General features: G+C 41.8%; 1 protein-coding gene across 2 annotated transcripts in view; it reads right to left on the reverse strand.

Moving 5' to 3' along the window:
• rab11fip4a (RAB11 family interacting protein 4 (class II) a) overlaps positions 1-26,737 on the reverse strand; it is a 49,545-nt gene that overhangs the window by 10,060 nt on the left and 12,748 nt on the right. Inside the window, exons 1-3 of one of the 2 annotated variants that reach the window (XM_053648558.1) lie at positions 18,750-19,271; positions 1,998-2,143; positions 1,745-1,912 (exon numbers count right to left, since the gene is read on the reverse strand). In XM_053648558.1, coding sequence (XP_053504533.1) covers positions 1,745-1,912; positions 1,998-2,143; positions 18,750-18,812 — 377 coding nt within the window. In that variant the 5' untranslated portion in view covers positions 18,813-19,271. Of the gene's footprint in view, positions 1-1,744; positions 1,913-1,997; positions 2,144-18,749; positions 19,272-26,737 lie in introns of those variants that run through there. The other variant, XM_053648550.1, reaches the window with a different exon arrangement.

Genomic DNA, 26,737 nt, shown 5'->3' on the forward strand with positions numbered 1-26,737 from the left:
ACATAAAACATCACAGTCAAATATTTACCTTTAGGCTTATGTACGAACATTTTTGATGAGAAATGAAGCACCATAGCTGTCAGAATTTTACATAAAGAAAAAAAATGTTTAGCATTCACATGAGCTACACTATGCATTTGTATTGTATAAAAGCAAAGAAAATCACAAGGAAATATCTTCTTTTTTTTTTTTTTTTTTTAAATCAACAATGGACGCTGTTACAAAGCAGCTTTACAGAAATATATCAATTCTGAATATAAATTTTTCATTTGTACGCCAGAGGCGATGGTGGCAAGGAAAACTCTCTGAGATGAAACCTTGAGAGGAACCAGACACAAAAGGGACCACATCCTCCCTCATCTGGATGACACCAGATAGTGCGATTATAAATCATTTCTCTTCTATAACTGTATACTATATAATCGAAAGGTGCAACTGTGTAAACAGGAACTTTATGAGCTTATGACCGACTTATGCGTATGAGAATCGGGAATCGTTTCTGAAGTCTTTATAGTTATAACTTAAAGTCTTTGTATCAAACTGAAGTTATTAACTGTTCAATGATGGAGGTCCGAGGAAGAACATCCACAGCCATCTTTATGGTTTCAATGTGGTACCATCCACAGTAATCTCACTGATATTTAGGCTGTCCATGTGGGGCCATCTTCAGCAGCAGCTGAATGGATCAGGATGGATCGGGCAGGTCCGGAGAGCAGAAACGATCTGTTCCTGATCAGACAGGAAGGTTGCCGTTTGTGCTTCGTGCCCAAGGAGAACACGAAACTCCATTTACACTTACATTTCAATTCACGGCACTTAGCAGACGCCCTTATCCAGACGCCCTTATCCAGACATTCTTTATAGTCTCCATCAAAATGATGTCTTCATACAAGGGCAAATAGGTCAGGGTCTAAAAATATCATTAAGCCATCATAAAATCCTATGAGATGGCAGAGTACAGTAATGCAAACGGAATACGCTCCCACGTTCCAGAGCGACAACTGTAGGGCACGTGTGGCCAAATCCGAGTGACTCTTTGGATGAGTCACACACAGATTTGGCGGTATGTATCCTGCAGTTGTCCAGGTGGAGCGTAGGAGTGTCATTTTTGTGTTCTGCTAATCTTAAGAGTTTGCCAGCAACCGACCTTCCACTTTTATTTGTTACTTTTGTTACATTTGTTCAGATGCTCAACCAATAGACGTTGTACAATAAAGTGGCTGCTTATGTTCAACTTTAGGTAGGTAGGTGTTCTAGACCCTACATAGTGCACTATAGAGCACTACTGAATATTCAGGCACGGAAATAAGTCAGCTTAAGAAACTGTTAGCTACTTACTAGATGCCGAATCGACTATGCAACTAGTACGTTCACTAGTCACTGATGAGTTCAAATCCCACCACTGCCACGCTGCCACTGCTGGGCCCTTGTTCAAGGTCCTTGACCCTTCAACTACTGTTATATAAATGAGATGGAACCGTACATGATGGAAAAACCCCAGAGATGCTGCTGTGGATATCACATTTAAGTATGTATGGCTGTTTAAGACATACTGAGATACCAGCTAACACAAGCAAGCTTACAGAAAGAAGGTGCGTTACTGACTGCATGGAGGCATGGGGACAGTTTAACACAGAATTCGCCTGTTTTTATATTATTACTCACATCGTCTTCTTAGCTTTTAATGAATAAGGCCTGAAAAGACGCAGTCCTGACAAGAGCGTGTGAGATAAGATTCAGTAACCTGGAAGGCAGCGAGGATCCTAGATCCGAAAATCCATTAGTCCGTGTGTCGTCATCAGCACAGGGGCTACTAGGAATAAAATCGACATCTTCTCCTTCCCCGTAATCTTCAAACTGCTCCTCGGCTGAAATGACAGACGCCGCGGCCGACGAGACAAGTTGATGTGAACTGCAGAGAAAAAGATTTATTTTACTGGAGGATTTGAATTTTATTTATCTGCCACCATCACCATTTTGCCTCCTGATATAGTCACCTGTTTCCAGGAAGAAACAGTCCGCCAAGGGCTTCCTCTTTGTCGTCATGGCGAACGTCAGAGGACTCGGACCCCCCGCTGCTGTCCATTTCAGAGTCAAGGGGGTACAACAGGCAGGGTAGCGTAACGGCACTCTCATCACCGATCTGTATACACACAGTACACACAACACAAAGTCAGCACTGATTAAGAGACTATCAGTAAGTCTACACGGACAACAATAATCTGATATTAACCCGATTAAGATGATACTCTGATTAATAAACTAGCATGTAAACAGTGATTATTGATGACCTTAATCCGACTAAAGTCATACTCGAAGTAAACACAAATGGAATTAAGACATGTGGAGTATTCCTGTTTTAGTCGCATTATGGAAGTGCATTACAGACATGTACACACTTTAATCACTCTATTAACATCGTGTGGAAGTTTTCTTTTAAACATCGTGTGGAAGTTTCGTTTTAACGCGTCTTAATTCGATTTGTGCTTACTTAGAGTATGACCTTATTCGGATTAAGGTAATTAAAAAGTGCTGTTTACATGGTAGTTTCTTAATCAGAGTATTGTCTTAATCCGGTTAATAGTGGATTTTTGTTGTTCATGTAAAACACAACGTTGTTTGAAATGGCGTATTACTTATACTAAACCCCACCTATAAGCAAATAGTAAATAGAGCCAGTACTACGTATTACTCTTACGCAGCAAGAAAATGAGAGAGCACAATATAGCTGTACTGTATTTATTTAAAGACCGTGGTTTATATTGATCGGAGTTTAAATGTAACCTTTAAAGGTAACCAAAAAACAAACAAAAACATATATTAACTAATACTTTGTCTGTCTAAACAAACTAACACCAAGCCTTAACAAAAGCTAAACAGCGTTTTGCTTTGTTTGGCTATGTCAGTTACTGACTAATAAATTGCAAAGCATATAATCACTACCACATATAGAGACAGTTCGCTTTAACTGCTTAACGATCCATAAGTGCAACACACCGCCTTGAATAAACTGAAATATGTTTGCATGGTAAACGTTGAAGGTAACCAGGTAAACAAGTTAGCGCTAACTGATAACCATTAACAACAACTAAAAAGCTTATTGGTCCGCTAGTTTTTGTATTTATTTATTTATTTAAATCTGTCATTGATAGCAGTTAATACATTTACTATTCATATCCATTTCATTTTGAACTAGCCATGACTTTCTACAGAATGGAAAATTAGCTTTTAATGCTAGCTGTCCACTTAAAGTCCTATTCTCTTAAAGCCTTATAGACTTTTTTTTTTGCTGCTTTTGACTTGAACCACCGAAAGTGAACACCTTTTGAAATCCTCAAGCGTTAAGCAGTCTGAACTAATCCCGAAGTTTAATTGTAGTCTCGTAATGACGACATATGCGATACTGACTAAATAAATACACTCCTCGATGGCTGTTTTGACAGCAGGGCAAATATGATGGATTTACATTCATGTACTTGTGAAGGAAATGTGAATATCAGTGTGGGGCAGGCGAGTGATTGAACATCGTTTTTCATTCATTCATGCATGAAATATTCGACATCTTGCGTAACTGCTTTATCCTTCTTGTCTCAAATATCTGATGTGGAGAAGCACATAAAGCATTTTCTGAAATCTGATTTTACTCTGATTTGAAACCACAGACAAAATGTGGCTCGAATCTAATTGGAAAAAGTACAGCGTTTGGTATTTCGTCAAGCTTTTGCCATGCTGATTTCAAAAAATCTTTCCTGTCCAAATCAGATTTGACAAAAAAAAAAAAGTTTGTTTGCTGTCTGGATATCAGCCTATGTGTTATCTTCTTTAGTGCTCTCAGCCAATCAGAACACACTGTACTGGAGTAATATTAATGAAGACTGATGCTCTCTCTCTTTCTCTCACATACACATATTGTCATGCTCATCTGAATATCTGTTCAAATATCTATACATAAACACTTACATCACACAAATGACGATGTTAGCTAGTACATTTCTATACTAAGGACACTGCTCTGTGTGTGTTCTGGGGAGTACTTTATATATATATATATATATATATATATATATATATATATATATATATATATATATATATGTAAATACTTGTATATATATAAAAGCAAATAACATGCAGGACCTGGAGGATTTTTCTGAAGATCAGTGGGCAGTTTAACTGCTCAGGATAAACAAGGGACTCATGAACAACTATCACAAAACATAAACACTGTGGCAGATCATCCAGGTAACGACACACAGTATTAATAATCAAGCGTATGTAAACTTTTAAACTGGATCATTTGTGTAAATTCAGTTATTATTGGACAGGACAGAACTAAATAAATAAACAACATGTAATTCTTATGATCCCTCTTTTTATCATTTTTTAATTATTAACATTTTGCAGATTCTGCAAGGCGTACGTAAATTTATGAGCACAACTGTATATTTTTATATCTCTCTTCAATCTGCCTAGATACACCATCATCTCTTCTCTCTCTCTCTCTGAGATATTTATAGCAGGCTTCATTAGATCTGTGAGTTATGGCTGGCTGTTACTGTTCACACCCAACTAGGTCTCTACTGCACACACATCCACACACTGCTATAAATCATGCAGACTTTCACTAGACGGAGGACAAAGCCAGCACTGGGTAATTTTTTTTTTTAAAGAAAAACGATAAAGGATTTTTGGGTCCGTGTCTACCTCACCAGTGTACATTACACATCTTTACATGTATCATTGTGTAGTACTCAGCATGACTTAACATCTTCTGGATCCCTACCTTTTACAACCTAAAATGTCCGACATCTAGTCCTCCGTGCTAATCGAGCCGTGTAGCAGTGTGTGCGTGGACGCTAGCTATTAGCTAGCTAGCTAGTCATTCCCTCCAGGATTTCGCGAACTCCACAATATTTGGAGTAGCTTGCAATTTTCCAAAATGACCAAAGATTTTCCGTGGATTTGAGTCAAGACGAGTCATGCAACGTCGTCACAACGCGCATTCACATTCACGTGCGTCGAATATAAGTACTATAAGCGCTAAAAGGTCTCGTTTTACCAACAACCATCATTGCGAAACATAATTTTGTGCAATTGCAATTTCGTCAAATCAAGTAGTTTTCTGGAAAAAAAAAAACAAAAAAAAACAACAACAACAAAAAAAAGCAGCGCCACAACAATCGCAAACAACATTCAGAGAAATCCTGTATGGACTGGGTATTAAATAAACTGCTGTTACACTAAGAAGATCCCTAGCTAAGAAGCTAAACATGATCTGCATAGTGTAGATAGCTAGCTCAGGTCAGGAGTCTTCAATCTCTACAAAAATGATATTAGCTAACTACAAATCTACCTAGCCTAGCCTGCATTTAGCTATTTATATTTAGCTAATAATGTCAGCTCCTCAGAATAACAGTATAACCATAGCCAGCGAATTTTATTTAATACCCAACACCTTTCCTTTATTTACGTGTATAACCATAAATGGACAGCCAGCTCTTACTAGCTTTAGCAAACAACCTTCTTCCACACAAGGGTTAGCGCACTGTGCGATTTGAGATGGTTTTAGGAACCTAATCGTTCACACAGAAAGCTTCAGAGTCGCACACTTATTCTTCGACGCTCCGTTTCCCCTGAACGACTGGAGGATTACTGCATCTGTATTAAAGCTAGGCAGTGTTTCAGACTCAAATATCATCCCATTTTGGGGAACAAACGTGAGAAGACAAAATTCCATGAGGAATTCTTGATCATGGCTGAGTAATAAGACTGATAGTGGATATTTGATTTCCTAGAGTGTTTATAGTTCATGTTTATTCATAGTATGTGAGGGACCATGTGTATTGTCCATAGTGCACTGCTATCTATCTATCTATCTAACAAACTAAACAACTTACTAACTAAAGATCGAGTTCCAGAGCTCTAAGAGTGCAGATGAGCTCTTTCGCCTTAAGTTCCCACAACTAGCCATGCAAATCGAGAAGCCATTAATGCTACAATTTTGAGGTATCTCGCCAACGGAAAGGAGATTTCTGATGGTAAAAATAACCGGGTCGACAAACTGAGCTCGGGTTATACCAAATATCTTTCTATCTATGGGTGATACATTAGAGCTAAAACCAACATAACGTGTCTTAATAAGGTGCAGGGGTGGACGCTACTTGAGTAGTTTGTACTTTGTTACTATACTTAAGTACTAGCTTGGCATATTTATAGTTTATTTAAGTAGTAGCGAAATTGAAATGAAATACTTGTACTCTTAATTACATTTCCCAGTGGAAAAAAAAAACAAAAAAACATACTTCGGCTGTGACGTTCTCATGCTGCACCATGTGGTTAGCGCTATAGTTATCAGTGCGTGTCTGAAGGTCAGTAAACCACCAGACTGCAGTGTGGAATTTGAGGGAAATCAGGCTTCTGCTTTGTCTCCCTATAAGGCATGAACTCTATATTTGAAAAGGCATGTTGAGGTGAGTTTTTCCAATTTGCTACATTAACTGCCTATATATTCAACCAAATGAGCTTTCTAATTAATGCTAGATTAGACTGGCCCTGATGCAGCAAAACAGGCCCAAACCATGATACTACCACCGCCATGTTTCACAGATGGGATAAAGATCTTATGCTGGAATGCAGTGTTTGTGCTTTCACCAGACATAACACTTCTCATTTAAACCAGAAATTCTATTTTGGTCGCATCTGTCCACAAAACATTTTTCCAATAGCCTTCTGGCTTGTCCATGTGATCTTTAGCAAACTGCAGATGGGCAGCAATGTTCTTTTTGGAGAGCAGTGACTTTCTCCTCGCAGCCCTGCCATGCACACCATTGTTGTTCGGTGTTCTCCTGAAGGTGAATTCATGAACATTAACATTAGCCAATGTGAGAGAGGCCTTTAGTTGCTTAGAAGTTACTCTGGGTTGCTCTGTGACCTCATGGACTATTACACGTCTTGCTCTTGGAGTGATCTTTGTTGGTTGACCACTCTTGGGGAGGGTAACAATGGTCTTGAATTTCTTGCATTTGTACACAATCTGCCTGACTGTGGATCGGTGGAGTCCAAACTCTTTAGAGATGGTTTTGTAATCTTTTCCAACTCTATTTCTGAGGTCCTCAGAAATCTCCAGTGGTGCTCGAAAGTGCTAGAATGTTCTATATTTCTGCATAAATGTGAGCTAAAACAACATCAGATTTTCACAAGTCCTCAAATTAGATAAAGAGAACCCAATGAAACAAATTAGACAAAAATATTTATGTTAAATATTTAAGACAAATAAAATGGTGTAATTTCTCAGTTCTGGTAAGGTATTCGGCCATCATGAGCAGCTACAACAGCTTCATTGTACATCGCTATACAGTCTCTGGAACTGTACCGGAGTAATGAACACCGTTCTTCCAAAAGATCTTCCCTCAGTTGGTGTTTTGATGATGGCGGTGCAGAGCTATGTTTAACAGATCGCTCCGAAATCTCCTATAGAATTTCCAATTTGATTGAGATCCAGTGACTGCGGAGGCAGTATCAATGTTTCTCTGAAGCTTTTGTACAATACTGACACGCAGCCACCTACTCACACACACACACAAGTCTACAGGCTCCTTAGATAAAGGCAATCTGAAATCTAATAAAAGACACTGAACCCACAATGACAAATTGCCGCAATCTCAACACACAGCTAATTGAAGGCTTCACCACTGAGAAGACAGAGATAAAAAGAGAGATAGAAGGAGATATACACAGTAGGGGTCACACAAAAGAGAAAGCAAGAGAAACATGGGAGAAAAAGAAGGGGCATTAAGTAGGGAGAGAGAGAGAGAAAGAGAGAGAGAGAGGGAGTGAGAGATAGAGGGAGTGAGAGAGAGAAAGAGAGAGAGAGTGTGAGGGAATGAGAGAGTGAGTGAGAGAGAGAGAGAGGGAGTGAGAGAGGGAGTGAGAGTGAGGGAGAGAGTGAGAGTGAGATAGCGAGTGAGTGAGAGAGAGAGGGAGAGAGAGAGTGAGAGAGAGAGAGAGAGAGAGAGGGAGTGAGAGAGTGAGTGAGAGAGAGAGAGAGTGAGAGAGAGAGAGAGAGGGAATGAGAGAGAGAAAGAGAGAGAGAGTGAGAGGGAATGAGAGAGTGAGAGAGAGAGAGAGGGAGTGAGAGAGAGTGAGTGAGTGAGAGAGAGAGAGAGAGAGGGGGAGTGAGAGAGAGAGAGAGGGAGTGAGAGAGAGAGTGAGTGAGTGAGTGAGAGAGAGAGAGAGAGAGGGAGTGAGAGAGAGTGAGAGGGAATGAGAGAGTGAGAGAGAGAGAGAGGGAGTGAGAGAGAGTGAGTGAGTGAGAGAGAGAGAGAGAGAGGGGGAGTGAGAGAGAGAGAGAGGGAGTGAGAGAGAGAGTGAGTGAGTGAGTGAGAGAGAGAGAGAGAGAGGGAGTGAGTGAGAGAGAGAGAGAGAGAGGGAGTGAGTGAGACAGAGAGAGGGAGTGAGTGAGACAGAGAGAGAGAGAGAGAGGGAGTGAGTGAGTGAGACAGAGAGAGAGAGAGAGAGAGAGAGAGGGAGTGAGAGAGAGAGGGAGGGAGAGAGAGGGAGGGATTGAGAGAGAGAGAGGGATTGAGAGAGAGGGAGGGATTGAGAGAGAGGGAGTGAGAGAGAGGGAGTGAGAGAGAGGGAGGGATTGAGAGAGAGAGAGGGATTGAGAGAGAGGGAGTGAGAGAGAGGGAGGGATTAAGAGAGAGGGAGTGAGAGAGAGGGAGGCATTGAGAGAGAGGGAGTGAGAGAGAGGGAGGGATTGAGAGAGAGAGGGAGGGATTGAGAGAGAGGGAGTGAGAGAGAGGGAGTGAGAGAGAGGGAGGGATTGAGAGAGAGAGGGAGGGATTGAGAGAGAGGGAGTGAGAGAGAGGGAGGCATTGAGAGAGAGGGAGGGATTGAGAGAGAGAGAGTGAGAGAGAGGGAGTGAGAGAGAGGGAGGGATTGAGAGAGAGGGAGTGAGAGAGAGGGAGAGAGAGAGAGGGAGTGAGAGAGAGGGAGGCATTGAGAGAGAGGGAGTGAGAGAGAGGGAGTGAGAGAGAGGGAGGGATTGAGAGGGAGGGAGTGAGAGAGAGGGAGTGAGAGAGAGGGAGTGAGAGAGAGGGAGTGAGAGAGAGGGAGGCATTGAGAGAGAGGGAGGGATTGAGAGAGAGGGAGTGAGAGAGCGAGAGAGAGAGAGAGAGATGAAATGCACAAAAAGATCAATCAATAAGTGACATGTTTTTGTCTGTGAAGTCTAGATGAGAGACAGGAGAGGCAGTGTGTGTATGTGTATGTGTGTATGTGTATGTGTATGTGTATGTGTGTGTGTGTGTGTGTAAGAATGAGCTGTAATTCATTTTTTATTAGTTTACCTCCTCTATGTGAGGAGACGGAGCAGAGGAAACGGCTCTGTTCCCAAAAGCTCATCACTACTTAGTGTTCTTCCTCCAATATTTCTTAAGAAAGAACACTTAAACACACTGCAGCAGTGGCTGTTAATATGTCCCATAATGCACTGCATGCACTTTTGTCAGATTTAACAGTGAGAAATGACGCAACCCAATTCTTCAGCCACATTAAAATAGAAGCAGTGTAGAAAACACTTACATTTAACTTCATTCACAAAAGACGTCTAGTTCAAATCGCACACAGAGTTCAGTTACTGATGACGAACTAGTGACCCTTTCACCATAACATTAGCTAAGGCTAGCTCAGATTTTAGCTAGCACTTGCTAACCCTGCTGATTGAAAACTAGCTCTATGCTAATAGCTAGCTGTCACAAGATGAACTGTTGTGATAAATACAAATGATGCTGATGCTAAAAACTCACCGTAGAGATATTTCTTTTGAAATGTAGAATGTAAACGTGAAAAGAAAAACTAAAGTAAAGTACAGATGCTTAAAAAGTCATCGCTCTTTGTTACTTCACACCTCTGGTCCTCGGGCAGCTGCGCTAATTTGTGTAAAGCGCTAACTTACGGTATATGCTAGCTGCTAATTAGCCTACTAACTAGCTGCTCATCACGCCATGTTAGTACCAAGTCATACCGTTCTCTTTCGGGGAAACTGTGTGAAGCATCTTTTAGCAAAAGACGATCGAATCAATTCTAACAAGCGTTTCAGTAAGAGTCCGACATCAACGCTCGGATTTAACGTAGCATTCTTTTTGCTAATAAGCTCATAAACTCATTGTAACACAGCGAACTACACACACACACACACTTCAATCATTGCTGAAGGTTGCAGCTACATATCACACATATAAACACATACACACACACAGAATGCACTACACACACACACACACACACAATGCAATGCACTACACACACACACAGAATGCACTACACACACACAATGCAATGCACTACACACACACACACAGAATGCACTACACACACACACACACAATGCAATGCACTACACACACACACAGAATGCACTACACACACACACACACAATGCAATGCACTACACACACACACAGAATGCACTACACACACACACACACAATGCAATGCACTACACACACACACAGAATGCACTACACACATAGACACACACTTCAATCATTGCTGACTGTTGCAGCTACACATCACGCATATAAACACACACACACACACACACACACAGAATGCACCACACACACACACACACACAATGCAATGCACTACACACACACACACACACACAGAATGCACCACACACACACACAATGCACTACACACACACAGACACACACACTTCAATCATTGCTGACTGTTGCAGCTACATATCACGCATATAAACACACACACACACACAATGCACTACACAAACACACACAATGCACTATACACACGTGTACACGTACACACACGTACATGCACACGTACACACACAGAAAATGCACTACCCACACGTACATGTACACACAAGTACACACACACACACTTCAATCATTGCTGACTGTTGCAGCTACATATCACGCATATAAACACACACACACACACAGAGGCAGTGTGGACAGACAGGAGCTTCAGTACGAGTCACAAAGGAGAACCGCTTTAAACCCGCTCTCTCATGTGCGTTTGCGCGTTTGAGTTCTGAGTGTTTATGGGATAGTTTCTGTTCTGCTACATACAGAAAAGTTTTGATCTGTGTGTTTTACTTGTACAGCTAGCAGGTTTGCTAACATTAGGTAAAGTATTGTGGTCGCACCATATGATCAAGTTCGCAGTTTGAAGATCAAATTTATTGCAAACTGCCTCTTCGTTGACCTAAAAGGGGCTGGAGAAGCTCTTTACACTCTGTACAGTCATATCAGCCACACCAACACACACACACACACACAACTGTTCAAGTTTTGTAGCATTGTCATCTTGTTATACACAGCTTCATCCTCCATTTTGAATAGAAACCTGCATTACACTGCCGCAGTGCCTACTGAGTAAACTCGATCCGTCCTGTAGAGCTCAGTTAACCGTTCCTACTCAAGCTGATGAAGTAACAGAACAGGCAGACGGGAGGCAAACTTTTGTGCTTTCCGTGGCTGAAAGACTGTCCAGGAAAGCGCTGATGGTTCACGATGCTTTTTTGAGACTGGGTTCAATGAGTAATTATCCTCCTGTCGAGACCGTAATAGTGAATCACGTCGTTCTGCTGCATCACTGTGCTGAGTGAATATACCGCAGATGACAACGTGAGACCCATTAGCTCAACTTTCTTAATGACCGCCCACGACTGATCAGATCAGATCAGATCAGATCAATCTCTACACAATCAGAGCTACAGTACAAACCCCCCCATCCCCCCACCCACACCCACACACACACGAATGTTTAAATCTATCCATCTGCTATTATACTACAGCAATGATTCCGAACTGTCAGAACGTGTTGCTTGAGTAAAGCGCTAAAATAAAACACAACAGGGGCATGCCGTGATTGAAAAATAATCCACGATGGGGTGGTGTGTTCTTATCCATCCATCTTCTATACCGCTTAATCCTTTTCAGGGTCACGGAGAACCTGGAGCCTATCCCAGGAAGCAAGGCGGGGTACACCGTGGACAGGGTGCCAATCCATCGCAGGGCACAATCACATACACATTCACAAACTACGGACACTTTAGACATGCCAATCAGCCTACAGTGCATGTCTTTGGACTGGGGGAGGAAACCGGAGTACCCGGAGGAAACCCCCGCAGCACGGGGAGAACATCCAAACTCCGCACACACAGGGCCACGGTGGGAATTTATGCGAGGTGGATTATTTTCCACTAACAGCACATCTAGAAGTGTTTTATTCCTCTTCTGCTACAGTTTTGCCACCACGTTTCGAATTCCGTACAAAAAATAGTTACATTACGGGCGGCTGCGCCTCAGGTGGTAGAGCGGCTTGTCCAGTAATCGAAGGGTTGGTGGTTCGATTCCTGGCCCACGTGACCCCACGTGCCGAAATGTCCTTGAGCAAGACACTGAACCCCAAGTCGGTCCCGATAGCAAGTTATCACCTTGCATGGCAGCTCTGCTACAGTTGGTGTCTTTCTCATAGAGCATGTTTGGTTTAGTTTACCCTTACGTGTTTATTAATACATTATCTAACAAACACGTACTTGCGTGTACTTAAGTTGGTCGTTATTTCCCGAGCGAATTCATACGACTCATGACGTAATTAAGCTTAGCTCTTCATTCGTTCGTGATCAGTGCATGCCTTAACTCATTATTAGTTCATATTTACAGTAAAGTAAGTAAGTATTAACTCAGGTATTAGTGCATGATTATTGTAAAGTAAAGGGGGGGGCGGGGTTGGGTGGGCTGGGTTAGGGGGGGTAAACACGACAATAAATGCAACTATAAATAGATAAATACCGCGACACAAAGACAACGAGAAATGATGTAACATTATAAACTAGTGTGCTTTCGATCTGAGATGCATCACACCAACCCCGCTGTGTATTATTTTCATGTCCCAGAGTGCTTTATTGAATTTACAAGGCTATTAGAAGTTTATTACTCTGTAAGGGTAAAATGCGATATGGGATCCTCTGTACTGTGTTTATTTGTTCTCTATTTTTTTCCGCTTGCTTTTTCTACTCGTTACGTTTCTCTCTAAACAGCAAGTCATCCGGGTGCAATGTAATGTTTTGTTCGCGCAAGGGTAAAGCTCGACTAATAGCCGTCGCTGTCAGATGAACGCTAAACTCCCAGCAGGAGTGACAAGGAGGAATTTCAATGGAAGTCATGCTATTGTTCCCTGACCTTTACACACACACACACGGCAGGTGGTCTCACAAGTCTCCACTCAATCAGCATATGTACTCACACACACACACACACACACAATCCTGAACCACCTCAGTCTGATTCTCTAGCAGGTGGACTGATTTATTGTTCCAATTATTAACGATGATTGATCAGTTTCAATCGTTTACATTCAAAACCCAAACCCCGATTCACCTTTTCCGAACTCAGACGAACACGTTTTGTCCGTGCAGTCACATTTTGCATATCCCAGGATAGGAATACACCTTGGTAGGAATACACCTTGGATGGGAGTCTAATCAAATCAAAGTGTACCGTTGTGCACACACTCAGTCACACACTCACGCACAACTTATTAATGCTTTATAGAAAAGAAAAGAATTCAGATTCAAACCTGAAGCTTTCTCACTGAAACACTCAGACGCGATGTTGAGGAATTCCAGTTGCTGGCTGCGACGTCCCTTATGATGAGGTCAGAGTGGGCATTATGGCTGTCGACCAATCGGAGGCATCGTTTATAATGAAGCTCGGTAGAACGGCACGGTCGAGTTCTGATACGATCGTTATATTGGTTTGGTTCTACAACAGAAAAGTCTTCACCCTTAGCCTCAAGGGATCCCAAAAGAGGTCTCAGGGCAGAAAAGGATGTCGTTATTCTTTCCCTGTCAATCTGAGTGACACTAGCCAATCGTAGGCATCTGTGAGCTAGGGACGGGCGATGATACAGACTTAAAACTAGATCACGATATTTCATGTTCATATGACGATATGAAAATAATAACATTCAACACTATCTTTTTGTTTAACGTACTTGTTTACACGTTCCCCTCATGCAACTTCTGGCTTTCCTCATACTCTGTTCGCTGTTTTTGGTTAAAGTGGTAGAACAATTCTGATGTGTTTCCACCTTTTGTAGATGCAAGACCTTTTTATTATCCATCCATCCATCCATCTTCTACCGCTTTATCCTTTTCAGGGTCACGGGGAACCTGGAGCCTTTCCCAGGGAGCATCGGGCACAAAGCAGGGTACACCCTGGACAGGGTACCAATACCTTTTTATTATTATTTTTTTCATTTATTTACAAATCACAGGTGTTTGATTCGCATCTCAATTCTGAAGGTCCCTAGTTTGTGTTATGATGTACTGGAAACAAACTGTTTTAAGCATTCCTAATCACCCTGCCTTTCACTCTTTCTCTCTCTCGGTTCTTCTTCTTCTCTTATTATTATCTGGTAGGCTAGACGTCTTGTAGTTCTTAAATCACTTAACCTACCTGATAGATGTTTTGATTTCATCTGAGACCTGTTTCAATTGATATTTATCATTCTTTATCAATATTTATGTGCGTATATATACAGTTGTGCCCAAAAGTTCGCATACCCCTTGCAGAATCTGCTAAATCTTAATACTGTTACAAAATTAAAAAAAAGTCCACAAGACGCAATAATAGATAAATTTACACAAACGAACCAGTTTAAAAGTTTACATACGCTTGATTATTAATACTGAGTGTCGTTAGCTGGATGATCAGCGACTGTGTTTATGTTTTGTGATAGTTGTTCATGAGTCCCTTGTTTGTTCTGAGTAGTTAAACTGCCCACTGTTCTTCAGAAAAATCCTCCAGGTCCTGCACATTCTTTACTTTTCCAGCATCTTCTGCATATTTGTCCCCTTTCCATCAGTGACTATATGATTTTGAGATCCATCTTTTCACACTGAGGACAACTGAGGGACTCGTACACGACTATTACAAAAGGTGCAAACATTCACTGATGCTCAAGAAGGTAACACGATACATTAAAAGCCAGGGGGGTGTAAACTTTTGAACAGGATGATCGGTGTAAATTGTTATTATTTTGTTTAAAGATCTTTTTTTTTTTCATTTAGTACTGTCTTTCAGACGCTGAATGTATAGTTTCATGTTGCCGTGAAAATCCTGTTCAAAAGTTTACACCCCCCTGGATATTACTGTATCGTGTGTGGCACGTTTGGGCACGACTATACTACGCTTTCTGTATCATTAAACTAAGAAGCTTTCACTGAACTGATGGAGTCGGTGTGACTTCTTCCTGGGCCCCAGACGAGAGGAAATCAGCCAGCACAGGGTCCAAATACTGGTTCTGTGACTGGTATCAGACAAAGAACTTAACAGCATCTGATGTTCTGTATCTGTATTATAGGGGAAGCCCCTTTTTGTTTGAGGATTCATTCTTCCTCCTCGTCTAGGGTTGGAACGCCGCCTTACACCGTGCTTGTTCTTGTTCACGTTGCGGTGTGTAAACACATCATCAACTATATCGTCAGTATCGCGGGACGACAAATTCTCAGCATGGGGGAGGAACTGTACCGGTATATCATGGACGATACGATAGGAATTGGTAGGAATGGAAAGGAATTGGAAAAATGACCAAGTCGGGAGCGTATTACTGACAGCCTAAAAGCGTAACGTAACGAGAGAATACACGGAGAAATAAACTGCTAATGCAGACAATAACATTTAAGAGAGTAATGGGAACTGACCGAACTTTCTTGGCAAAAAAACTTATAAAATCTTCAACTTTGACTGTAATGAGACGAGTCAAACAATGGGGTCACCAACAGCAGTTCAAGAATGGAGACTAAACAATAAGCTCTCTGACACAACCACACACACACACACAAAGACTCACATACATACACACACAAGCTAATTAGCATGCCAATAGTTTGACCTCGTTCCCCTGTCACAGATTAACACACAGTTCAGCCTCGCACTCGTTCATTCAGTAGCACTGAGCCGACTGGGTTTAGCTTAAATTCCACTGGAGTGCACCGAGATTCTCAAACACCCACACACACCCACACACACACGCTCACACTTCAGCTAAACCGTTTGGTTTTGTTGTTAAAAAACATCATAAAATAACTTACTAGAACGTCAGCTATTGATTGTAGCTGTGACTGACTGGGAGTAAGTGTGCGTATTACCCACAATGCAGTGCACGCAAGCACACGGCAGGTTTAACACTGAGAAATGGCTACGAGTGGCGAGTGAGATGTTGGCTATGTTTCCCGTGATATAACGCTCAAGGTCATACGTCTTTATCACCCCAGTGATAAAGTGACTCTTCAGCTCAGAGCTGACTTACATGCGGCGCTAATCTCAGTCACTAATTAGCCTGTTATCTAGGAATCTAGTCCGAGAAATTTACAAGATGTTTCTTGTAGTAATAGTTTTTTTTTTTTTTGAGTGTGTGTGTGCGCGTGTGTGTGAAATGGTACCTGTGGTTACCACACATGTTTTCAATCAAATTAAGTTGTCTATTGCTTTTATATCACTTACTCACAATTTGTCTTATGTCTTGTGATTCTTGTTGTTTTTTTTTTGAAGTACGAAAGATGCAAGTTGCCGTCTTCTTCTTACCGAGGTCCGCTTTGAAAGAACTGGTATCTATGTCATCAGGCCGTCAGACCGAGGACTGGATTTGTATTAGTTCTCATTGACACAGTAGTGTAACCGAGGCACAGGATCAAGATAACGTCGTTTACATGATGCAAGCTTTACAAATTGCTGAGAATTAAAGCGATAATCAGAACAACCCCCGAACTGATGGGGAAGTGGAAAAAATATATCATTTCTATGTGTATGATGATCGTCGGAATTGGCTTGTAAACTCAAGCGCTACAGAATGGCAATTATTTGCTCCAGATCCAGCAAGGGCAACAGCAGCTCTATACTAGGCTCTCGTGACTGCCACAGTTTGGAAGGAAGGGACATTTGAGGTCACACCATGGGTCTGAAAAGACTGAGGTGCTGCTAAAGCCTGGTTCACACTGCAGCGACAGACGCCGGCTAGCGCCGACAATCACCTACTTTTAAAAGTTGTCAGTTGGGAAACACAACCGTCACGTTACATTTTACACTTAAATTTATGGCATTTGGCAGACGTTCTTATCCAGAGCGACTTACGTTTATCTCATTTATACAACTGAGCAGTTGAGGGTTAAGGGCCTTGCTCAAGGGCCCAACAGTGGTAGCTTGGCAGTGCTGGGGCTTGAACTCCTGACCTTCTGATCAGAACCCAGAGCCTTTAATCACTGCGACACCACTGCCCCAGCACACACCAGCAAACTTTAAATAAATAAATACATTTTTACGGACAGTCAGACTGGTTTAAAAAATGTTACCGTTACTAGAGACCTAATGCGCCGTTCTTTGCCTGAAAAGAAGAACGAAGAATGAAATAAAAGAGGCTGTGGGTGAAGCCTCGGGTGTTGCGATGTGAGAGACAGAACCGCAGACTGAGGATGTGCGGAGCGTTCATCATTTCAACGATGACTTCAGACGTCTACCAATTGTAGAGCTCATATAGTGAATGGCAATTGCGTTTGGTACACGCGTCCACGGTCACGATGTACAGTCCCGGCCGCTCTTCCCCGGGATCCGTTGGGAACTCCTCTTCTTTCTGATTCGTCCGGAAATCTGCCATTTCACCCACAACAACGATTCATCACGCCTAGTACATAGCACGTGGGCTTTCCTTTCTATGGAGTTTTAAGGGACACTTGCTTCATCGTCACGGCAACGGTTCGTACCCGGGTCAGATTACGTAAAAAAAATCATATCGTGCTGCTCAGACATTCCACGCCCCCGATAAACGCCGATTATACGTGGTCAGTCGGTGAAAACAAATGCAGACCAAACACCAACAGGGTCTGTTGGCGTTGTCCGGCGTCTTAATGGACCGGGAAAAGCACACAGCTGATTACCACCACAATGTCCTTAAGCAATGGAGACAGGTAGTGCTTGTTGTTCTGGTGATAGTGGTGGCAAAGTGTGAAGACTTGTCATGACTTCCAATCCCAGTTGGACATTTTTGGACATTTTCGATTTGACCACGCTCCTCTGATGTGGCTCTGCTACATTAAGTATGCGAATGTGCGGAACACGGCGTCAGGCCTGACAGTATTCATGTTCACAGGGTGAGATCTGTAGGCTGAAGGTACTGCCATTGGTATCTGCCTGACTTTCTCTCTACCCCCCAGCCTCCACTGGACGGTGACAGAATGTAGCAGGTGGGTGTGGTTTAGCATGTGTTTGAGGTGTGACAGCCTATATACCGTCTCACGTATATTTATCCGATTTCTTGCTTTCCCACTCTTTGAACAGCGCGTACGTGACCGTAAGCGGCACAAAGCCAATGTCGAGCGAGCTGAGAAGTTACAGATTGTGTAGCGTGCCATGCGACACGAGCATGAATATAAACGCTCACGTACACTCTTGCCTCGAATCTGCTGTGTGGGAGTGGCCTGCTGCCAAGATTGTTACAACCCAAGTGTTGGCTAAAGACAAATACCATTTTATAATTCGATTTTGGAACTGACTTCAAATAAAAGAGACAGTTCTACACACACACACACACACACACACACACACACACACGCACACACACACACACACACACAGACAGGACTAAAACAACAGAGCCTGCTTGTATGCCGCACCCGTTATCTCTCCCACTCTGTCTCTCTCTCTCTCTCTTACCCTAGGTGTCAGGACAGAGTGGTCCCTCCCTCCCTCTCTCATCCCTCCATCGTCCGTGGACATCCAGTGCTCGTCCTCCTCTTGCTCCAACAGGTGAGATCAAAATCCGCAGACGCACACACGCACGCTGCAGCCCACTTCCTATGTATACACGCGCTCACAGCGTCTCACAGCTTACACACCCACACATACAAGAAAGCACATGCATACACGCTGCTCCATAGCTCACACGCCGTTACCAGGCACGTTCAAACACGCACACACACACACACACACACACACACACACTGGATGCCAACGATCTACCAACAGTTGTTGAGTTCTGGCCACTCCTTCCTCTCTCTCTCTCTCTCTCACTCTCTCTATGTCACACTCGCACACTCTGCTGTTGCTAGGCAACTATTCAGCTGGGCCATCCCCTGATATCAACTGGAGCGTGTGAGCGTTCCAGTGCACACACTTACACACACGGTTCTCTGCTAAAGCTTAGACAGAGATGAGATTTGAAGATGCCCATCTTCACACATCTATATAGGTAGCCATAAGATGAAAACAACTGTGTTGATCAGTTATGTTCCAATATCGTGTCATGCAATTTATTTCCTTCACATACTAAGGCTTTTAACACACTGTTTTAAAGTAAAACTCCACTGTGAGAAACACGACAATATATTTCTATTGGAATATTTATGAGCTCACTGATTTGTTGGTTGGCGCTGTATTTTCGGTATTCCCGTTCAGGAATAGTTAGTGACATTGCTTGTTGAATCCTAAGGAATAATGTTCAGGGTTTTGCTGTGAGCTCCTCAATCCTGAATTATGGGAAAGGCTCGGTTTGGCTAGTTCGAGATCTACAAGATGACAAGCACGCTGGCACTGCTGGTGGTTTTAGCCTGAAAGTTGAAGCTTTGGAAGCTGATCTGTTTTATGTGGAGGTGAGAGAGCTGGACAGACTAAAGGACTAAAGCGCTGCTGCATCACTGTCCTTGGGTAGAGATGAAGCGAGGGCTAAATCCCACAGGTGAAAGTGAAAACAGACCAACATGAGCGGGGTAGGGCATGGTGGCTTAGGTCCTGTTTACACTAGTGCGTTTTCATTTTGAAATGAAAACGATCCTCGTCCACACTGGTGTTTCCGCGGTGTTTCAGAAACGATCTCCGTCCACACTACACGGCCGAATACGCACATGGTCACATGATCATTCATGCACACTGGGCATGCGCATACAAGTGTAAACAGGAAGTTGGTTGCTAGTCACTGGCAAACCGGCGTTCCATGTTTTAGCTTACGCCGCTTGAAACGAGATTTGTTGCTGATTGCTCTACACATAGCTCGCCTCTTGAGCATTTAGGCGGCTGCAGAATTATAATATACAGAATTGAACCGCACAATGGCTGCTAAGAATGACGACAAAACCAGCAAAGCTCGATTTCCACCTCCCCCATGTGTGCACGGAGTTTACATGTTTACAGGTTTCCTCTGGGCACTCCGGTTTCCTCTCCCAGTCCAAAGACGTGACTTGTAGACTGATTGGCATTTCCAAATTGTCCGTAGAGTGTGAATGTGTGTGCGATTGTGCCCTACGATGGGTTGGCACCCCGTCTATAGTGTCCCCCGCTCTCTGGGATAGGCTCCGGGCTTCCCCGCGACCCTGTTTTGGATAAGCGTTACAGAAAATGGATGGATGGATGGATAGACCAACGTGTTGATGAAAGACATTTAATACAACTCATTCGAGTTCATTATAAAACAAATGTTAAACTGTATTAAAACATCACTATATCAATTATACTACTGTGGTGTCTTAACGACTAAAACTATGACCATAATCCCCGGTAAGGCTACACCCTCCCCAGTGAGAACTCAAAGGATTTCCTGTCATTAGGAGATGAATGTAACCCTGTGTTCACACAGCAGCCATTATTTTGCCTAATGTCCATCCAAAACACTAAGGGTTGGTGGCTAGTAGGCGTTCTTGACATTACTCCTGGTTGCCATGGTTGAACTGGTAGAGCTAGTGCAATCTAGTCTACAAGTCTGAAATATTCCTCTCTATGTGCACGTTTTATTTTCCAGCACTCAATAATCTCTGAGGTCTTAATCCCTTCACAGTCAAAACTAGTTACAGTATACGCCAATCAAAGTTGCAATGCGCAACAATATTGTTGAAGTCATTGCTGAGTCAGGGAAGGGAAAAGTACTCAAACGCATGGTATTCCTGAGCTGAAATTCATCGGGAATTTTCTGACTATACATCCTAAACCCCATTTCAGGTACATCATACACCTCACGTGATACATTATACGTCATCATGCTCCAACAGTAAAGACATTCCGACCCCAAGGTCAGCTCGATACCTCATAGACAAGCAGGAGCACGCAAATCAGCTCGAAAAACAAGCTAAACAGATCTGATAACCAAAAACAATAACAACAATAAATCAACAGAGAACCCAGATTGCGTAATGCAAATACACACCCCAGACGTGAGTGTTCAGTTTTACACACTGTCTCACACAGCGATCGATCTGCAACTTATACGAGGCTCAAACTGAACCTTTCCATAAATAAAAACACGGCAAAGAATTGAGGTGGTGCATCTTACACGCCGGAGGAAAGCACATGGCACTTTAAGGCTGCTATTAGTTGGAACAGCAGAGAGACAAAGAGGAGCCATTTCTCATTCTCCATCCCACACTGCATCAGTTCTGCCCTAGTTTCCAATTTCCCCATCATTCCCAGGAGCTCAGTGCAAACACACTCACCCATACACACACACACTTACTGTACATAGAGGGCTGTTAGAACATTGATGCAAGTTGTAGAGAAAGAGAAGGTGAAGGACAGAGAGATAGAGAGAATACAGACGGAACAACAGAAGGAATGAGAGGAAGAGGAACATCGATAGACAGACGGACTGATATTCCAATACAGTTCCAGAGACTTGTAGAATATATGCCAGAGCACATTGAAGTTATTCTGGAGGCAGGCAGGCAGACAGACAGACAGATAGACAGACAGAGACAGATAGACAGTCAGACAGATACAGACAGACAGATAGATAGGTAGATAGGCAGACAAACGGATAGATTTACAGACAGACAGACTGACTGACAGACACATAGATCAATAGATAGATAGACAAACAGACAGATAGACAGACAGACAGATAGATAGACTGACAGACAGACAGCGCTGAAGCTGGGAGTGATGGAGTGAAGATACAGAGAGGTGTTATTTCAGTGCAGGTGTGGTTCAGCGATAGCACTTCCTGTTCACACATCGAAAATAACCACACACCAGACCTACACACAAACACACACACACACACACACACACACACACACAAAGAGTCACCACGCGAGGTATGATCTTCACACACATGCAGTACACCAATAACTCTACTGTCCGTGTATCACTACTGTCATTTGGACTAAGTATAAATGTGTTACTCTGTAGTGTGTGGACGGATGGTTAGAGAGTGACTGATCCTCAGGGCTTTAATCTCTCCATAAAGAGAGAGCGAGAGAGACACACACACACACACACACACAGCCCTGCAGTAGGCTCTCTTTGTACTCTCAATGTCGGTGAAGGTCATGATAAATTCATTTGTATCTTCTCAGCTCCATGTGAGTCTCTACAGTTGATTTACACACACTACAGACAAAGCATGTTTATATTTAAACGAACGCGCACTAAAGACTGAAGGATCAATTGAATTCTCAGAGCTCGGAATTTCTTTAACATTTCAAATCCTTTCATATTTTGTAAACAGCACGAACATCCAGTGCATGTACTATACTGTACACTATAGTCTAATGCATTGCAGGCAATGAGCTGCCGACCTGAGGTCAATATGTATGCAGGGAAAGTTATGTGTATTCAGAGATGCATTATACAGCTGCTGAAATCGATTTTCCGTGCTCCACATTTAGATGCAAATTGCCTGCATGCAGTTCACGCCTGCAAGGTTGCCAGATTTTTCTTCAGCAGAAGCGTTTCCATACCACTTGCCTTTAAAAATAAGCACTTGCCTTTAAACTTGCCCCAAAATCATCCGAGATAAGACATGCAAACTAAAGGAAATAAGGAAATAGTGTTTTTCCCCCGCCCCCTGTGTTGTCAAATGTAATATGATGTAACATAGCAAGAGAATACTAATAAAAAAGACTAATACGATAATACATGAATGAGAAGATGGCCCTAATTCTAGTCCTAATTGTTTAATCACATTAATTGATTTGTTTAGCGAATCTTTACAATACGGCTTCCTCCCTCATTATTAAGCAGCTTATAAAATAGCACTTGATCCAGCACGTCCTATTATTCTGCGTTTTAGATTATGTTTTTATATCATGCTCTAGCAGTTAACAGCGTGCACTGTGTAATTTGACGAAGACACGAGACACAAAATACCCTAGGTCATGAAATTGTTATGTACAATGGATATAAAATGCAGACCATGGATTCAGCAGTCGGATAAAACCAAGATGATGTGCAGAAAATCCTACAGAAAGAGCCGGCCTTTATTTGGGGTTAAGGCGAATAATTTCACTGATGACAGCTGTATGATAATTACTTTTGAACAGGAGACTGAATGTGATGGGTTCATTCTGAACACAGCCACATCCCCAATTATAAAAGGGTGTGCACACTTATGCAACTAGGTTATTGGAAGTTTTTTTGTTTGTTTGTTTCTCCTTTTTGCCCTAAAAAAAAGTTTCTGATTGTTCTCTTTTTCGCAATTTCACATTAAAGGTTGGAAAAGTTGATAATGATAATAATGAGTCTTTCATGATCTCACACACAGTGAAATTCTTTTCTTCGCAGTTCCGACATGATATATCTTGGTATCTTTTTTTTTTTTTTTTTTTTTAAACAGGGGTGTGTAGACTTTTTATATCCATTGTATGTGTGTGATGTAGACTATTTAATTTGCTATTTTGATGTGTTGAATTAATAAAATAAGGCAACAATAAGTTGTTTCTAAGGTTTGAAGGATAAGCTGACCAAGCACTCATCTGCTAAACTCACAGCTCATTTGAAGTGTTCCTAACTTTATGCACAAATCATTTACTTTTCAAGATAAGCAGTGTCTCAGATGTCCCCTCTGATCTCCTCTGAAAAATTCAATAGCCTTTTACACGACATTCATTTACAGAATAAACCAATTTACTCTGAGCATTCTTTCCAGAAGATACTGCCCTGTAGACCAAAGAGTCATGATGTGCTTTATTATCTCTAAACTAGTAGTTAATGTTCTTATATAGTGTACGTATTATTTTTTTATTTATTTTTAGGCTCCCTAGTGAGCACTGAGTGCAGTAAGTAGGGTATATAAAACTTGTTCATGTAGACATGGAGTCTGAAACCGTTTGGGATTCATAAACATGGCTAACGTGCATTATTAAGATTGCCGTGATGTCATAATGCTGGGACTCTCTTAATCAACTAGTCAACTACAGTGGTGCTTTAACGTTTGCGAACGCTTTAGAGTTTTCTATATATCTGCGTAAATATGACATCATCAGATTTTTGCACAAGTCCTAAAAGCAGACCAAGAGATCCCAATTAATCAAATGAGACAAAAATATTATACTTGGTCATTTATTTATTAAGGAAAATTATCCTATATTACATGTCTGTGAGTGGCAAAAGTATGTGAACCTCTAGGATTAGCAGTTAATTTGAAGGTGAAATTAGAGTCAGGTGATTTCAATCAATGGGATGACAATCAGGTGTGAGTGAGCACCTTGTTTTGTTTAAAGAACAGGGATCTATCAAAGTCTGATCTTCACAACACATGTTTTTGGAAGTGTATCATGGCATGAACAAAGGAGATTTCTGAGGACCTCAGAAAAAGAGTTGTTGAAGCTCATCAGGCTGGAAAAGCTTACAAAACCATCTCTCTCTCTCTCTTTCTCTGACATATTGGACAAATAAAGGAAATTAAAGGCCATTGTTACCCTCCCCAGGAGTGGTCGGCCAACAAAGATCACAAAGAGCAAGGCGTGTAATAGTCTGTGAGGTCACAGAGAAACCCAGGGTAACTTCTAAGCAACTAAAGGCCTCTCTCACATTGGCTAATGTTAATGTCCATGTCCACCATCAGGAGAACACTGAACAACAATGGTGTGCATGGCAGGGCTGCAAGGAGAAAGCCACTGCTCTGCAAAAAGAACATTGCTGCCCATCTGCAGCTTGCTCAAGATCACATGGACAAGCCAGAAGGCTATTGGAAAAAATGTCTTTTGGACAGATGAAACCAAAATAGAATTTTTAGTTTAAATGAGAAGTGTTATGTTTGGAGAAAGGAAAACACTGCATTCCAGCATAAGAACCTCATCCCATCTGTGAAACATGGTGGTGGTAATATCATGGTTTGGGCCTGTCTTGCTGCATCAGGGATATGACGACTTGCCATCATTGATGGAACAATGATTTCTGAATTATATAAGCGAAACCTAAAGGAAAATATCAAGACATCTGTCTGTGAACTGAATCTCAAGAGAAAGTGGGTCATGCAGTAAGACAACAAAACTAAGCACATGGTATTCGTTCTACCAAAGAATTGTTAAAGAAGACTAAAGTTAATGTTTTGGAATGACTTAATCCAATAGAAATGTTGTGGAAGGATCTGAAGCAAGCAGTTCATGTGAGGAAACCCACCAACATCCCAGAGTTGAAGCTGTTCTGTACTGAGGAACGGGATAAAATTCCCCCAAGTCGATGTGCAGGACTGATCAACAGACACCGGAAACGTTTAGTTGCAGTTATTGCTGAACAAGGGGGTCACACCAGATTCTGAAAGCAAAGGTTCACATGCCACTCACAGCTATATAATATTGGATCATTTTCCTCAATAAGTAAATGACTAAGTATAATATTTTGGTCTCATTTGTTTAAGTGGGTTCTCTTTATCTACTTTTAGGACTTGTGTGTGAAAATCTGATGAAGTTTTAGGCCAGTTTTTTTGCAGATATATAGTAAATTCGAAAGGGTTCACAAACTTTCAAGCACCACTGTATGTCCATAACACTGACATGACATGACAGCGTGTGGGTCGGCTATGAGTGCAGCAGTGATGGTGTTTTTAAACAGTGTACACTTACTGACCACTTTATAAGACATATCTCTGTTGACAGTACACTTTATCGGTGTACACTGTGAGACTAGAGCTCATCTTTTTCCATCCTCCACTGTTTATCAATCAGGTAATGACCACAGGAAGCTCTTAGCTTGGTATTTTTGTTTGATGTAGGGTAGTACCGCTATTTTTTCAAAATAATAATAATAATCGCAGCTTCACTGCTACACTTACACATGTAACAGCACCATAAGCATTATCATGATAGTGTCACTACTGCCCAAGGAATATCACCTACGGTCCGACAGCGGTCTATTTTAGAAAGTAAGTGCTCATAAGTGTTCATAAATCTTACAAGATGCTGGGAAATTTGAATGTAAATGCACATTTGTTTAAAAAAAACAACACTCCCAACACACATTCATTATGATCACACAATCGTTCTTTCTTTCTTTCGTTCTCTCTCCCAGAGAATCCTTCACTTCTTTGCTTTGAAAACGTTAACACTTTCAAGCTTTTGAAAATACAGTGTTAATGTATTAATTAGTAAACGATTATTTTTCAATCTTAAATATTCCTTCAACCCTCCATCACTTTCAGCCGCTCGGAAGTGCAGCGTGTTTACCACTAGATGGCAGTGTTAAAAAACAACAACAACAATACAATCTACTTTTATCCAACTTTTTATTTGAACACTGACACCTAGTGGTGACACACACAAGTACACCGGTGTGTGTGTGTGTGAAGTTTACAGTACTTACTTATTTTTCTGTCTTAAATCATATCTTTTACAGACAGGGAGAATAAAACTATGTCCACCTGATTACCTGATTGGTCAGTGCACACTTGCGGACCTGAGGGCTCAATATTGAGGTGGAACTTTCGTATATTCTAGATT

Source organism: Ictalurus furcatus, chromosome 2 (genome assembly GCF_023375685.1).
Source record: "Ictalurus furcatus strain D&B chromosome 2, Billie_1.0, whole genome shotgun sequence".
NCBI lineage: Eukaryota > Metazoa > Chordata > Actinopteri > Siluriformes > Ictaluridae > Ictalurus > Ictalurus furcatus.